Here is a 14,628-nt window from a genome sequence, read left to right as displayed (position 1 = left end):
CTAAGTCAATTAATAGCGCCATAAGCACCTACAAACTCACCCCCTAGCATGAGAATGAGGGCATGAGGATCACCCACATTGACCCACGAGTCCTCACCCTCCCTTCCCTGCCTCTCCCCACCAGATCGTAACCTATACTGAATGTCGAGTTTAGCATTCCCTGGCTTCAAAACTATAATCCTAGAAAACAAAGCGCTTTGTTCTCGATTTTAACTTTATTAAAAGAGTCTGGCAGCTGGGCTCGGTGGCTCACACCTGTAATCCCAGCACTTTGGGAGGCTGAGGTGGATGGATCATGAGGTCAGGAGATTGAGACCATCCTGGCCCATATGGTGAAACCCCATCTCTACCAAAACACAAAAGATTAGCTGGGCATGGTGGCACGTGCCAGTAATCTCAGCTACTCGGGAGGCTGAGGCAGGGGAATCGCTTGAACCCAGGTGGCGAAGGTTGCAGTGAGCCAAGATCCTGCCACTGCACTTCAGCCTGGTGACAGAGCAAGACTCCGTCTCAAACAAACAAACAAACAAACAAAAAACTAAACCTAAAACAAAAACAAACAAAAACCCGAAGAGTCTGGCACTGCGTTTCATTTTCCAGGACTTGCATTCTTATTCTCTATTATGTTGTGGTCAGATTCCTCTATGTAGTTGAGTATAATTGTAATTGTACATCATTTATTTTGACTTCTGTCAATAGAAAACCATCGATGCATTCGTTTGCTGTGTGCCAGGCTCCATGTATGTTACCTCATTTAATCTTTGTAACAACTCTGTAACGTAAGAGGGGACCACTTTCTCCTCCTGCTCAGAGTCGCTCAACCTATTTTTCTCTCTTGATCTCCATTTTAATGATGAAACTGAAGGTTAGGAAACTCAAGTGACTTTTCTGAAGTTAAATAATTCATGAATGATGAAGCTTGAATTTGAGAGTGGGGACTTCTTTTGAGAGGAGGGAAGTATTGACTGCCTTGGTTCCCAACCTCAGCTCAACAGAGCTACAGGGCAGCAGTCAGCCCTCTCTATTGTTCTTTCCAGGATCATCCAGCATCCCATGTGATTACAGAAATGTTCTAATGACCCTAGCTCCAACCCCAGTGCAAAGGCTTTAGGTCTCCTGGAGCTATCCTGAGCTCCATTACTCTAGAAAGACCTTGGCACAAGCCTGGACGAGCCCCACCTGATGGAAAAGCAGAGGAATGGAGAGGGAATTGGTGGAGCTGAGCTATTGGTCCAGCTGTGCTTTCCTTAGGCACTGTTTCTGGGTTAGAATCTAAACTCTGGATGCCTCTGCCCACTGTGGTTTGGTGTTCGTGCTGCACAGCTGACAGCCCAAGCCACAGTTGAAAAACAAGGGTGGGGACACAGGTCTGCAGTTCATGAACCAGTCCACCTTCAAGGCCTGAGTCATCTCTCTCACCCCAAGGATGGGCTTTGGTGGTGTCAGTCCAGGGAGTAAAATGGACACAAGTGTCATTGTTAGCGCCTAGTGCCCTGGCATTGTTGACCTGAAGCACTGTTCAGACCTGGGGAAGGCATGAGCCAGTCTATGTAGCCAGAGAAAGGCAGGGCCCTCTCCTTGTGGAAACATGTGCACCTACTCCACCAACTTTTATGAGGCTCTGGAATGTTATTTGTTGGTGACCACCCAACCATCCCACCAACAAATGGAGCACTCTGAAGGGAGTTATAGCTGACCTCTTAATGTGAAACAGCATACAAAGAGATGAGCTAAGAGGTAGGGTCTGTTTCTGCACATTTATCTCTGGTTATTAGACACTTTTAGAGGGAACATCTGTTTGTCCACTCTGGCTCCCATATTGCAGGCCCCATTTGAGGGCCAGCTTGGCCCCTTCTCTGACTGAATTGGGACTAAGTCATAAATTACAGTCAGAAGGGGACCTAGAATAGGGAGTTAGAGGGGGCTTTGCTCAACTCACCAAAAAAAAGGGGAATTGAGCTGTTCAACTGACCAGGCTTCAAGTGAAAAGCAGAAGAAAATGGAGGTAGCTCTGAAGACACCTGGTGGTGCGAAGTCCCATTGGGCCCATTTCTTATCAGATTTATCCTGAGGACAGCACCACTACTCTAGGCGGGACCTGGGAGTCAAACCAAAGCACACAGCTTGATCATGCTTCTGAAGCCCCAGGGACCTGGGCTGGGCTCAATTATGTGATTTCTCCTTTGGTTGAAAACTTCAGATATTTGTTTAATGGGAGGAATATCTGTGTTTACAGCAGGACTTTCCACGTCACCTCACAGTATGTTCTTAGCAGATGTACCTGTTGACTTACTCCCAGGACAATAGGGCAATGAACAGTACAAAAGGAAAAACTCTTTGTTTTCTTGTTAGGTTTCTAAAGATACTTATACAAACATAAAATTAATGCAATTATTTGTTAAAATCCTCCTTTGTCCCTACTCCTTTGGATATTGTTTCTCTAGCCTGCATTTCCAACTGGCCTGCTAGATATCCCCGGTTAGATACATCATTGCAAATGGAAACTCACTATGTGATCCCATAGTCCCATTCCAGCTGTGATAGTGGATGAGTCCACGCCTTATACTAATAATCTCCCACTCAACACATTCCTCCCATTTCTACTGAGGCTCCATAGTCCTTCAAGTTACGCAGGTACAGAATTTCCTAACTCTGAAGTCTGCTTTACTCATTCTTCCTTGTTCTTCTCTCTCCTACAACCCCTCCAATCCCTGGCTTCAGTAACTTACCAAGGCAACTCCATTTCTAAGAGCTTTCACACCCATCCTCTATGTTTTACTCAATCAGCCACCTGTTTCTGTCAATTCTGCCATCCCAATCTTCTTTTATCCTACCCTCCTCACCATTCCCAACCATAGGACTTGACTGAGGTACTCCTCATCTATTACTTGGACCCTTACACAATCTCATAGATGTGGTTTGGGTCTGTGTCCTCATCCAAATTTCACGTCAAATTGTAATCCACAATGATGGAGGTGGGGCCTGGTGGGAGGTGACTGGATCATGGGGACAGATTTTCCTTTTGGTGCTGTTCTCACGATAGTGAGTGAGTTATCATGAGACCTGGTTGTTTAGAAGTGTGTAGCACCTCCCCATACTTCCTCCTGTTCCAGCCATGTAGGATGTAACTGCTTCCCCTTTGCTTTCTGCCATGATTATAAGTTTCCTGAGGCCTCCCCAGTCATGATTCCTGTACTGCCTGAGGAACCATGAGCTGATTAAACCTCTTTTCTTTTTAAATTACCCAGTCTCAGTATTCCTTTATAGCAATGCTAGAATGGACTCATACACTCATATCCAGATTCACCCCATTACAATTCATTATCCATATGCTATCATATGTTGGTTTTCCTAAATCACAATGCATGTCACCCTTCTGCTCAAAATCTCACTGGTTGTCCTTCAGCAAAGAGAGTGTCATCTTTTCACTCTGACATTCAAGCCCTCTACAGTACTACAGATCTGCCTTTCCAATCCTCTCTCCTTCTTACCTTTCCTGTGCTTTGGCTAAACTAGACAATCCAGTGTCCTTACAACACACCCATCTATCTTTCTTTACTCATCTTCTTCCTACACTGCCCTCTCTCCCTTATCTGTTTATTAAAGTCAACTTATATTCGAGATCCATTTCAACCTTTTCAATAAAAATGTCCCGATTCACAAACTTTCCTCTTTTAAATCCCTCATAGTGCTTTGTTTATATCCAACATGAGACAACACATTTCACTTTTGATAGACAAACGGGCAGATAGACCTCCAGGAACTGCATCTTATTGATCATCGTCTCCTCTACAGAACTACTGCACAGTGCCTTACACATAGAGGTGTTTTATCAATGTTCATTGAACTGGACACGTAGCCCTGCCCCCATTCTTTCTTCTTGCCATAACCTCATTTTAATAATCATCTAATGATAATGGCATTTTGTTTCTACAGGACATTAAAGGTTACAAAACTCACATATGTTATTTCAACTGATTTTCATGAAAAATTCTGCAAGGTGGGCAGAATAAATATTATCTCCATTTCATAGGTAAGATAACTGAAGCTTGCAGAAGTGAAATAAATTGCCCAAAGTACAAGCAAATAAAAAATGTGGCTATTAATTTAACCCAGAGAAGTATCCAGATATACAGTAGAAGACCAAAGAAGGGAGTAGGCAAAGTCCATGCCCCTACAAGGATCCCTTCTTCTTCCAACCTCACTCAGTACAACAAAGACATTCTGAGCTCATCAGGGGCCCTTTGCATGAGGGACACTGGTCAAGGAACTGGGCAGTGGATACTATGTGACTGCACAATCATTTTGGATTTGTGGTGGCTGTTTTTTTTTCCTTTCAACCCTAGATAGATATCAACAAATGAGCACTGGGAATCTTGGACTCCCTCTTTCCCTCCAAATTATGCCACAATTCCAGGCCTCCTTTCAGTTTGATTTTTGCTGCTTGTAGCTCATCAGGGAAACTCCTGCAGAACTATTCCTGGAACTATTCCATGTGGTGCCCTGGGATTTGGGTCTAATTCCCTTGTTTCTCTCACTCTCAAAACTGACCCCTCACTTATCTGCTCATTCATTCGCTTGCCCATCCATCCATCCATCCATCCATCCATCCATCCATCCATTATCCAACAGACTTTCCTTGAGTACCAGATTCATATGCTACCATGTATTATAGCTTCCTAGACTCTTTCTTGCTCTTCAGTTCAGTACACAAGAATATTGTTAAGGCTATGCGTTTCCTTTTCCAGGTAATGCCTGTGCATTTTAACAGTGGGCTTCACCAAGAGAATGTGAAGCTTTATGAAAGAATGGTGGAGGCTGAAGTATTTTTGAATTAAAAAAGGAGGTCTTTTCCAAACAGACCTCACATAGGATTTGGGAGGTGGTGACCTCTGATTTCTTATTGCCCCCAAGTTACACTCTCCCTTTGCTCTTCAATGTCATGGAAAAGAATGTGCTGTTTTGTATCTACCCTTGTCAGTGATGAGTGCAAGTTTTGTTGCACAGGTTTTTTGCAGCTTTCTCTTTCTGGAGCTCAGCTTGGAGGCTCTGACTGGACATTTCCAATGTTTAAAATCAGAGTTTGAAGTGAGTGGATGTGGCAGGAGAAACCCTTGGGTTTTTATTACACTTGGGATTGTTGGATATTACATTTAGAAAAATAAGGGTGCTTAAGAGCCTAAAGAGCATACATGTATGCTGGGTTGCAGAACTGTTAGGAATCTACATCTCCACCCCTCCTCTCCCGATCATACTTTCTTTGCCTTGAATGGATCCTGGCAGAGCTCCAGGGAGACATCTGGGGTCCTTATTGCCATGAAGCCCTTGGGGCTAGGACTTCCTAGCCATTCCTTTTCCACTCCTGGCAGGCTGAGTGAAATAAAGGACCTGTTGTTTCATCTCAAGGCCTACCCAAGAGCCTTGCCTTGCAAAGGCAGACTGTCAATGAGGAAGACTATGCGGCACGCGAAGACACCAGAGGTGTTCCTCAGGATCAAAGTATGTACAAGCCTTTGTGAATATTTTTTCCTTCTCACTTGGCAAATCCAATTCCTGAGATCAATTACCACATCTTTTAAATTTTCTCTCATCTTTTAACTATTCATAAAATATTGAATTATAAAATATTTAATTATAAAAAAGACAATTACCTCATCTTTTAAAATATTTTTGCAAAATATTTCCCTTTACAATCTCTCTGTTTCCATTTTTATTCTGTAACTTAAATCACACTATATGTTCTAGAGGTTTTGCTGTGCCCGAACATTTGTGTCAATGCCCTCATTTCACTGTCTTTCAATACAAGTGAGCCACATTGAGTGGTATGATACACAATAAAGACTCCATTTATTTGTTCCTCCTCCCCCAAGTTTAGCAAAATAACTCAGATCCCGATTTTCTTTAACTTGCAAAAAATGCCATCCTTCTGAGTTCAGAGACCTTCAGAGCCCTGGTGCCAGCTTTGGTGCAGGTCCAATTCATATGTGTTTCTGCTTGTAGCCTACTGCCTACTGCAGGGCTGGCTCACTGTATGGTTTTATCGATATAGGCAGTTTGAATTTTTTCTGTGCTATGTGAAAGTTCAATTGGAACAGAAGGATAAATGAAGATTGCTTTTAAAAAATTAGAGGATGATAGTAAGTTCTCCTGGAGCAAGCTTCACGTAGGGGTTCATGAGTGTGGTTGATTGCAGCTTTTTCAGTAACTCCATGATGTATATCAAAAATGTGTGGTAGTTTTGAATGGACAGGTCAATCAATCTTTTGGATTCAGCAATAAATTTTCATAGTAATCAGAGAGTTGGTCTGAAAATCTTGCAGTTTATATCTAAACTGCTGATGGTAATCAGAAATTATTTCCTTCATCGCAATGGCCTGGCTTTTAATTATTTCCTGAGCAGTGGTAGAAAGCTCTGCAATCTTCTCTTTCCCTTTTCCATCTGTATCGGTAAGGATGCTAAGATATTCCTGAATATTTCTGTGCAGAAATTGCTCAACTTGACTTGAGAGTTGGGAAGTAAAGTCAGAGGCACTGACAATATATTCAGAATGGAAGTCCTTAAGAGCAACTAACAGGTTCTTGATCAGCCTGACTATCTTTTCTTCAAGTTCATAATATTTCACTGTCCAGCCAACTACACTTGGATCAAAATATTCTTCACGAAGGGCCATAATGTATTGATGGATCTGCTGTAACTCTTGAGAAGCTCCCTGAAGCTCGTTTTGAATAAATTCATTGAACTTATGAAGATTAAGGCATAGGTTTTCTTTCAACAATTTAAAAACATATGGGATATAATCGTTGAAAATTGTGTTGATCTCATCTTGGATATAATTAATAAGATAAGTAAATTTCATCTCTTTCAGCTGTTTAATGTTATCTTCTATTAGTTGGAAAATGAATTGTAAAAGGTCCTGAAGATTACGTAGCACCTCTGTGGTCTTGAGAGACTGAATGTCTTTAAATACCTCTTGGGCTTCTTTTGATAAAACTTTCAACCATTCCCTATACATTGAGATTACATCTATTAGTTTATGTGTCCTTAACTCAAAAGGAAGTGTAATCACTAGGTCTTGGAAATAGGAAAACAGTATTTCTGAACCATTATGGACTTTCAGATATACCTGGGACAGTACCATACCTACCTCCCTTATGAACATAGTGCAAAGTTCCTCTCGAGTGTATGTCCCAGGTTTCCCCGGGAACTGGAATCTGGGGAAGTTCAGAAAATCGATGAGTGAGTCAATCAGATGCTTGACTTTCATATGGAATTCTTGAGTAACCCGTACCAAGCCATCAAACACCTTATCCTTGAGTCCCTGGAAACTGGTTTGGCCTTCCTGAGTCAACAGTTCTTGGTACAGATTCTGGGCCTTGTCCTTCCACTCTTGGTAGGTCCCAGTGGTGCCACTGGCTGCTTTCCGGAACTGCAGGTCGATATCATCAATTTGCCTAATGGCTCCTTGATAAACCCATTCAGCATTGCTCTGCAGATTTCTTCTCAGCTTTGAAGACGCTTCTCTCAGGGTGAGCCCTGTGTGTTCCCAGTGGTACTTGTTGACATAATCATAAAGGGCCCCTGTGGCCTTAGGCATGTTGTCTTTCAGAGAGGTTAGCAAGCCAGAAGCTGCCTCCTCTTCCCAATTAACTTTGATCTGAATTTCCTCATCAGATTCCGGGAACCTCAACTCAGTTTTGAATATGGTGAGTTTTTTATTTGGAGAGGACTAAATGTAAAAAAAAAAAAAAAAAAACATGTTTTCAATTACTCCGATTACATAATATAGTACACTAAAACTTCATTAGCAGTTAAAAATAAAGATCAGAGAATCTTTCATATACTGAAAGGGATTTATCTTTCATATGTCCGTTTGTGTGTTTGTTTTATTGTTAAATAAGTCTACTGTTGTTAATTTCCCTTTATCACATGCCCCAGAAAGGATGAAAAAAAATGCTTAGTGTTTGGCATTTACATTGTGACACTTAACATTAAAACCTTCCTGGGACTGAAAACTGGAAAAGGAGGAGGCGGGGGAAGAGAAAGAAGAGGAGAGAGAAGAAGAGTCAGGAAATGACAGATAGGGAAAGAAGAAGCAGCAAAAAAGGCAAGTTGGAGCCCACCCTGCAGAGACCCAGAATCCCAATATCAGTACGCATTCTCCAAGCCTATGACAAACTTAGTAACAGTAATAGAACCATGTTTGGTCTTCTCCTCTAGTAACATCACCGTTGATTTGGCCCTGGCAGAGCTTGTAAGTGACATGAGAGGAGTTTGATGTATCTCATCTAGCAATTCTATTGTGGGGAAGAATTTTAAAGTTTTAAATACTTCAGAAACCACCACTCTCTGAAAAACAGACCCTGCATATTGCTGAGCTTTCCTATGATTTAGATGATGAGGTATAACCCTCATCTTTCTGGATTTGTCCAGAATTAATAAATAACAGTGCTGATAGGATGTAATGTGTGCATCTAAAAATTAAAATCAATCAAGGACTCGTTGTAATACTTTCTAGAGAATATTTCCTCAGAGAAGAAGCTGCTTACCGCCTGTCTTTCACCTAGTTTGGGGTATCACTGAATGAATATTTGGTCTTGAATTAAATGTATCTGCCCCAATTCTCCATTCTCTCTTGGAGGCGTGTCACTCATTAGGTGGTATTTACCTGAGGGCTGTAGTGGATGTTCCATTTGGAAAAATCCACATCCATGCCCATGGTACCTATGGCTGGGGAGGCTGCTGAAGTGGAGACGCCTTTCTTGTCTTTCTGGTAGCGCAGATGGAGATCGGTGAATGCTGGGCTTTTGATATCGAGGTGCACTTTTCTTTCCCATTCTCTGAAAGCAGAAAAACAGATGAGCCATCACGAAAGGTGTATGGAGATGATGAAAATCACACTGAGTTTTCAAAAGGGGGAAAGTTTCAATAAAAGCTCTATACCGAAGTCCTTCATATTTGCCATCTTCTTCATATTCTGCACTGAAGTCCTGGTGTGCAAATGTTCCTTTAGTCTTAGAGGCTAACATACCATCTTCGATTCTGTGTGTTCCCACAACTGTATAGGGGAGATTTTATATTTTATTAGATTCATAACAGTAAAACATAGACGTTTTCATTGTGAAAACCGGGAGAATTTTATCCTAACCAGATACTTCACTTATGTTTAAAATATGCAATGTACAGCTCATAGTTGTTTTAAAATAAATAGCTAAAAGACATTGTTAGTCCTAAAATAATTACATAAAAATTCATTTTCTTTAAAGCTGTTTGTCTTGAATGGCACTAGATTTTCTACAGTTTGGTTTTTACATGTAGGGTACACATGTATCTCCTTTCTTACTTAAAATTTTGTGATATTGAGTAATTGTACATCTACTCACAACTAAATACATAATTATTTACTCATAACTCTCATTGAAAATATACAGTATCTAGGAGAGGAGGCAGGATATTTCTTACCATTTAGTTTATATTCCAGGAACTGTATGGTTGAGCTGCACGTGGAATCCAGGACTGTTTCGACATGATCTGCTTTGTTTTTCAAACTGGCACTCCAAGTGGCATTATACAGGGGAGAGTCTACCTCAAAGTGTGCAGTCAGTGCTCGAAAGGAAGGAATGAAAATTCCAGCAGGTACAGAGAACTTAATGGAGGGAATCTCAATAGTCTGCTCAGGCGTGATGATGGTGGGCAACTCAAAGTCTGCGATCTTGTTGGCTACCGCATTTAGATCCAAAACAGCACTGCCAACTGAAACACTTTTTGGAAGCGTGAACTGGGACACAGTTAACTGAGATTCAGGCACGGTTATCTCAAAAAAGGGAATCAAGGAGTCTTCTGGTTGATAATATTTTGTTAACACATCAACTTCAGGGAATTTTACCTCAGGGAGTGCTGGTAGATTGAGGGCAAATGATGAAGTTCTCAGCTTCTTATAGATTTTTATTTCTCTGAAGTCAAGTTTGTAGGATGGAACCTGAAGATCTGTAAATGGGACATGGAATGTAGGCATGACAAGAACTGAATTTAGATCATTTAGTTTCAGTCCAGGAATAATGAATTCATCAGCCAAAACTTTTACAGGGATGGAGAATGAATAGCCATTGGGGTTTTTGGTGTACACAAAGGCAGTTGAAACACGAAGATGCTGCCTCCTACCAATGCTGGTGGTTACATCCAGCTTTAGGAAGTCCCATAAGCTCTTGCCATAGACGGGTAGGATGATATTTTTGAGGAACCTTAGGTGTCCTTCTAAGGATCCTGCAATGTCAAGGTGTGCCTTTTCTTGGTCATTGGAAAGCTCAACATGGTTCTGGAAAGACCCAGAATGAACCCGGACTTCATTTTTCCATCTGATCTTCTGGTTCTTAGTGTTAGTGTTCAGGGCCACTTCCTGGCCAAGGTGGAGGATATCAAGGAAGGAATTGGGCTGACTTGCCTGGACCTGAACAAAAGCTGACATTTCCCATGGAGAGAGTTCCAGGGTGGCTTTGCTTGTATGTTCTCCATTTGTGAAAAAGAGGCCCTCTAGCTTTAAGTGGTTTTTCATACTGTGCTCCCAGAGGGAATATATGCGTTGGAGAGTGGCTTCTCCAGCAAAATTTTCATTTACTTCAAGGTTCCAGATATCATCAATTTTGGAAGTGCCCTGCAGCTTCACTGAAGACCGTGTGCTTTTGGAATTCAAGTAAGTGTTGGCCTCACTGGCAATAGTTCCTGAAAAATCCCGTGAAAGAACCGAACCCTTGACATCTCCTTTGGTAGATGACTCAATGGAAAAGTAAGAGGTGAGGCTTTCCAAGATGAGCTTATGGTCAACTGCCCCTTTAGCGGTAGAGTACAGCATTGAAGAATTGAAATCATACTTAAATTCCATGGAGGAAGAGACGGTAGGTTTTGACTTGGTATTTCCATTAAGTTCTTGCTTGAAATTAATTCTCAAAATTGGAATTTGGACTTTTGCAGTTGTTGCCACTGACGCTTCCATATTTTTCTTGGTTAAGCTCACAGTACTGTCATGACTACCCTCCACAAATTTGTTGCTCAGAGACAGAGCTGTGGCTAACTTCAATCCCCTTTTTCTTGTCAATCTTGTGGTGCCCTCTAATTTGTACTGCAGTGCGTCAATGACAGATGAAGACGAAGAAAGGAGATGAGCAACAATATCTGATTGGTTAAAAACTTCAGCATTGGTATTCAGTGAGATGACACTTGATTTAAAGGAGAAATCAAAGGTAATATTGCCCATGGCAGGAACAAAAATATGGCTTATGGTACACAATTCCTTGAAATCTGGAAGAGAAAGCTTGAGATTTCTAGGGACTTGAAGGACTGGCAGTTCTAAGGATGGCAGGATTAATGTGTATGAAGGCACACGGATGTCAGAACCTAGGATGGTAAAACTAGGCATGCTGATTGCTTTTGGAATCACATAGCCAAATGCCAACATCTCTACAGTGAATGGAGACACTTCAACATTGACAACTGGAACAGTGTATCCAGGAATTTGAAAGGTCCTGGGGAGCTCGTCATGAGATTTTTCAGCTTTGTACTTATCAAACTTAATTTTTGCATCATTATAGGATTTGGTGACAAAATCTAATGCATTGTTTCTGGCTTTTTCAAAATGCTTGTCAAAGGATTTGATGTTCTGACTGGTAAACTCATAAAGCACAGCCAAAGGATTTGTGATGGAATGCCTGTGTTTGTTTTTCTTATACTGAGCTTTTACACTTAAATCAAATGATTGCTTTGTTGTTTTCAAGAATTCCTTCAAGCCTGTTTTTTCCCATAGAGAGAAATCTTTCAGTGGAGGGGTTGTGATTGTTGTGTAAGGCAGAGGCATTTCAGGAATTGTTAAAGGAATGCTTAAGAAATCCAGATTTCCTTCTCCATTTATTCCTGCGTGGGCCTCCATAATGTTCTGGTTGTTTCCAGCAGAGAAATTTTGGTTGTACTTATACTGATTGAACCTAGTACTTACTTGCCAACTTGCTTGCTGGGCACTGGGACTCAGAAACAGTGCATAGTTATTCAGGAAGTCTATCTTCCCTGTTAACCTTAATGGAAAACTAACTTTCAAATTCCCTTCATTGTTTGTGGATGTCGTGATCTCAAATGGCCGGGCTGAAAAGAAAAGAGAATTTTTCAAAGTTCCAATAACCTTTCCATTTAAATGAGCATCATGCCTCCCAGTAAACTCTGCCTTCCCTTCTCCAAAAAGTGCCGTGCCTTTAGCAGTTAGAACACTGCGGCCCACATGCTGGGAATCAACTTGTGATTGAATTTCAAGTTTAGAAAAGTTGAGGGAGCCAGATTCATAAACCAAGTTTTGGTTTACTCTTAGGTGCTTGCTATTGATCTTATTGGACAGTCCAAAGGAAGTGAGGGGTCCTTCTATGGTGAAACTAATTTGTGATTCATGTGTTCCCTCATCTGAGAATCTGGGGCAGGCCCATTTCCATGACCCTTTTCCAGAAGAAGTCCATGCTATGTGGCCAGCTTCCAACAGTGTCTTGATCTCATTGCGCAGGTCAGCCTGACTAGAGAAGTCCAGTTTGGGGATGTTCAATTTGTGGAAGTACTTAGTGTTGCTATCCAGGGTAAGCTGATTGTTTATCTTGAGAATCACTCCATTACTAAGCTCCAGTATATTTTTTTCCGTGTGTAAACTTGCCACTGTGTTTGATTTTCCCTCAATAGCATTTCCAAAAAACAGCATTTCACTCCCATGCTCTGTTCTCAGGTACTTGCTGGAGAACTTCACGAACTCCTTCAGAGCCAGCGGATTAATCTTAGGGTTTGAGAGTTGTGCATTTGCTTGAAAATCAAAATTGAGAACTTCTAATTTGGACTCTCCTTTGGCAGTGATGGAAGCTGCAATACCTGCTTCGTTTGCTGAAGTGGTTCCATTCCCTATGTCAGCATTTGCATCTAATGTGAAAAGAGGAGATTGGATTTTCAAAATACTATATAGCTTGCCAAAAGTAGGTACTTCAATTGGGTGTGAGATGTGGGGAAGCTGGAATTCTGGTATGTGAAGGTCAGGAACTTGAAAATCATTAAGGTTGAGATTTGGGATTACAAATTCTGGAATTGCGATTTCTGGTAAATGGAAGTCTGGCAGGGTGATTCTCGCTAGAGGAATGTCCTCCACCTTCAGATCCCTGAGATATACTTCTGGAATGGGCCACTGCAGCTCACTGTTCAGCATCTGGTCAATGGTTCTGATGATCTTTACTTTTATTTCTACAAAGTCAATTGTAAAGGAAGGAATGTGGAAGGTGTTAAGGATGGTAAATTCTGGTGTGGAAAACCTGGATGGGATTTTTATATCTTTTAACTCTTTGAAGTTTATCTGAACTGATGGAATCCTCAAATCTGTTAGGGGGACTATGAAATCAGGTGTCTGGAAGGTAGCTTTCTGAAGAGCCTGAAGACTGACTTCGAAGGCAGGCATGGTCCCAAAGATGGTCTTAATTTCAGGAACAGTGAACCCTTGCTCTACCAATGCTTTCACATGTTTAGCCCAATCTTGGATAGAATACTGCTCTGCAAAGTCAGTAAGGTTCTTAGCAGCAAGAGTCCACCAATCAGAAATGTAAGTGACAAGTGTGCTATAAACCTGGCCTACCAGAGACAGGTATCGTTGAAGTTCCTTCTCAATGTCCATTTGATATATTCGGTCTCGTGTATCTTCTAGGGTCTCTCGGAATTTGGCCTTCATGTGAGCCAAAGATGCTGAATTTAAAGCATCCTGTAACCAATCGATGATTAAGGTTATTTTGGTGTTCTGTAGGCTTTCCAGATACACTGCGACTGTGGCCTTGGTTTCCTCTAAAAACAGTTTTAATGCTTCAGCTTTTTGTGGTAGTTCCAGAGCCTGAATTTCACCATTGAGTCTCTGAGTCAGCTCACGGATTTTGTTATTTGTTTCATCTACAAACTGATGGTAATCAAATGACTTTAATTTCTTTATCAACATGTCAAGGAATTTGTTTACATCTTCAATGAATGTTTTAAAAGATAATTCATCAAGTTGCTTGACAGCATCATCAATAAATCCAACCAATTTCTCAAAGTAATCTTTTATCTTAACTTGTTGTAGGACATTGCTTAGCTTCTGAATAGTCTCCTTCAACTTGTATTGGTGGGCCAACTCTACTAATTTATCCATTAAAACCTGGATTTGTTGATCTACTTCATACCTCTCAATTAACTCATGGACTTTGGCTCTGAAGGCATTGATTTTCTCAGCTACTTCAAAATCCCCAATAAGATTTATAACAAAGTGTTTGACATGCTCAAGAACATCATTTATTCTTTCAAATGAAATTGTAGTTCCTAATTGATCTAAAAGCACTCTAACATCAATAGCCTCAACGTGTTGTTTTAACTTTCCAGCTAGGTGCTGGATGTCTATATTCTGTATGTGTCTCTTAAGATGCTGCAGTTTTTCTTGTATCTGGATTCTGATTTGGTACTTAGTATCCACATTTTGAATCCAGGATGCAGTACTACTTCCAATTTTGTTAAAATCTATATTTTCAATAAACACATGTAGATCATGGATTGTTTTTACTAAATTTACACGGATATGATAGTGCTCATCAAGACTTTTAATTTTC

The 14,628-nt window shown here is 41.0% G+C and overlaps 1 protein-coding gene across 1 annotated transcript in view; it reads right to left on the bottom strand.

The window, feature by feature from the left end:
- Window positions 1-5,695: 5,695 nt before the first annotated feature.
- Window positions 5,696-14,628, bottom strand: part of APOB (apolipoprotein B) — a 42,424-nt gene continuing 33,491 nt past the window's right edge. The window contains 6 exon segments of the mRNA XM_017876834.1: window positions 5,696-6,285; window positions 6,288-6,308; window positions 6,311-7,727; window positions 8,667-8,838; window positions 8,942-9,056; window positions 9,461-14,628. Coding sequence (XP_017732323.1) covers window positions 6,125-6,285; window positions 6,288-6,308; window positions 6,311-7,727; window positions 8,667-8,838; window positions 8,942-9,056; window positions 9,461-14,628 — 7,054 coding nt within the window. The 3' untranslated portion in view covers window positions 5,696-6,124.

Source organism: Rhinopithecus bieti, unplaced genomic scaffold, assembly GCF_001698545.2.
Source record: "Rhinopithecus bieti isolate Rb0 unplaced genomic scaffold, ASM169854v2 scaffold_7681, whole genome shotgun sequence".
Lineage (NCBI taxonomy): Eukaryota > Metazoa > Chordata > Mammalia > Primates > Cercopithecidae > Rhinopithecus > Rhinopithecus bieti.
The sequence above is the reverse complement of the archived record's forward strand: the minus strand, read 5'-3'. Positions and strand labels throughout refer to the sequence as shown.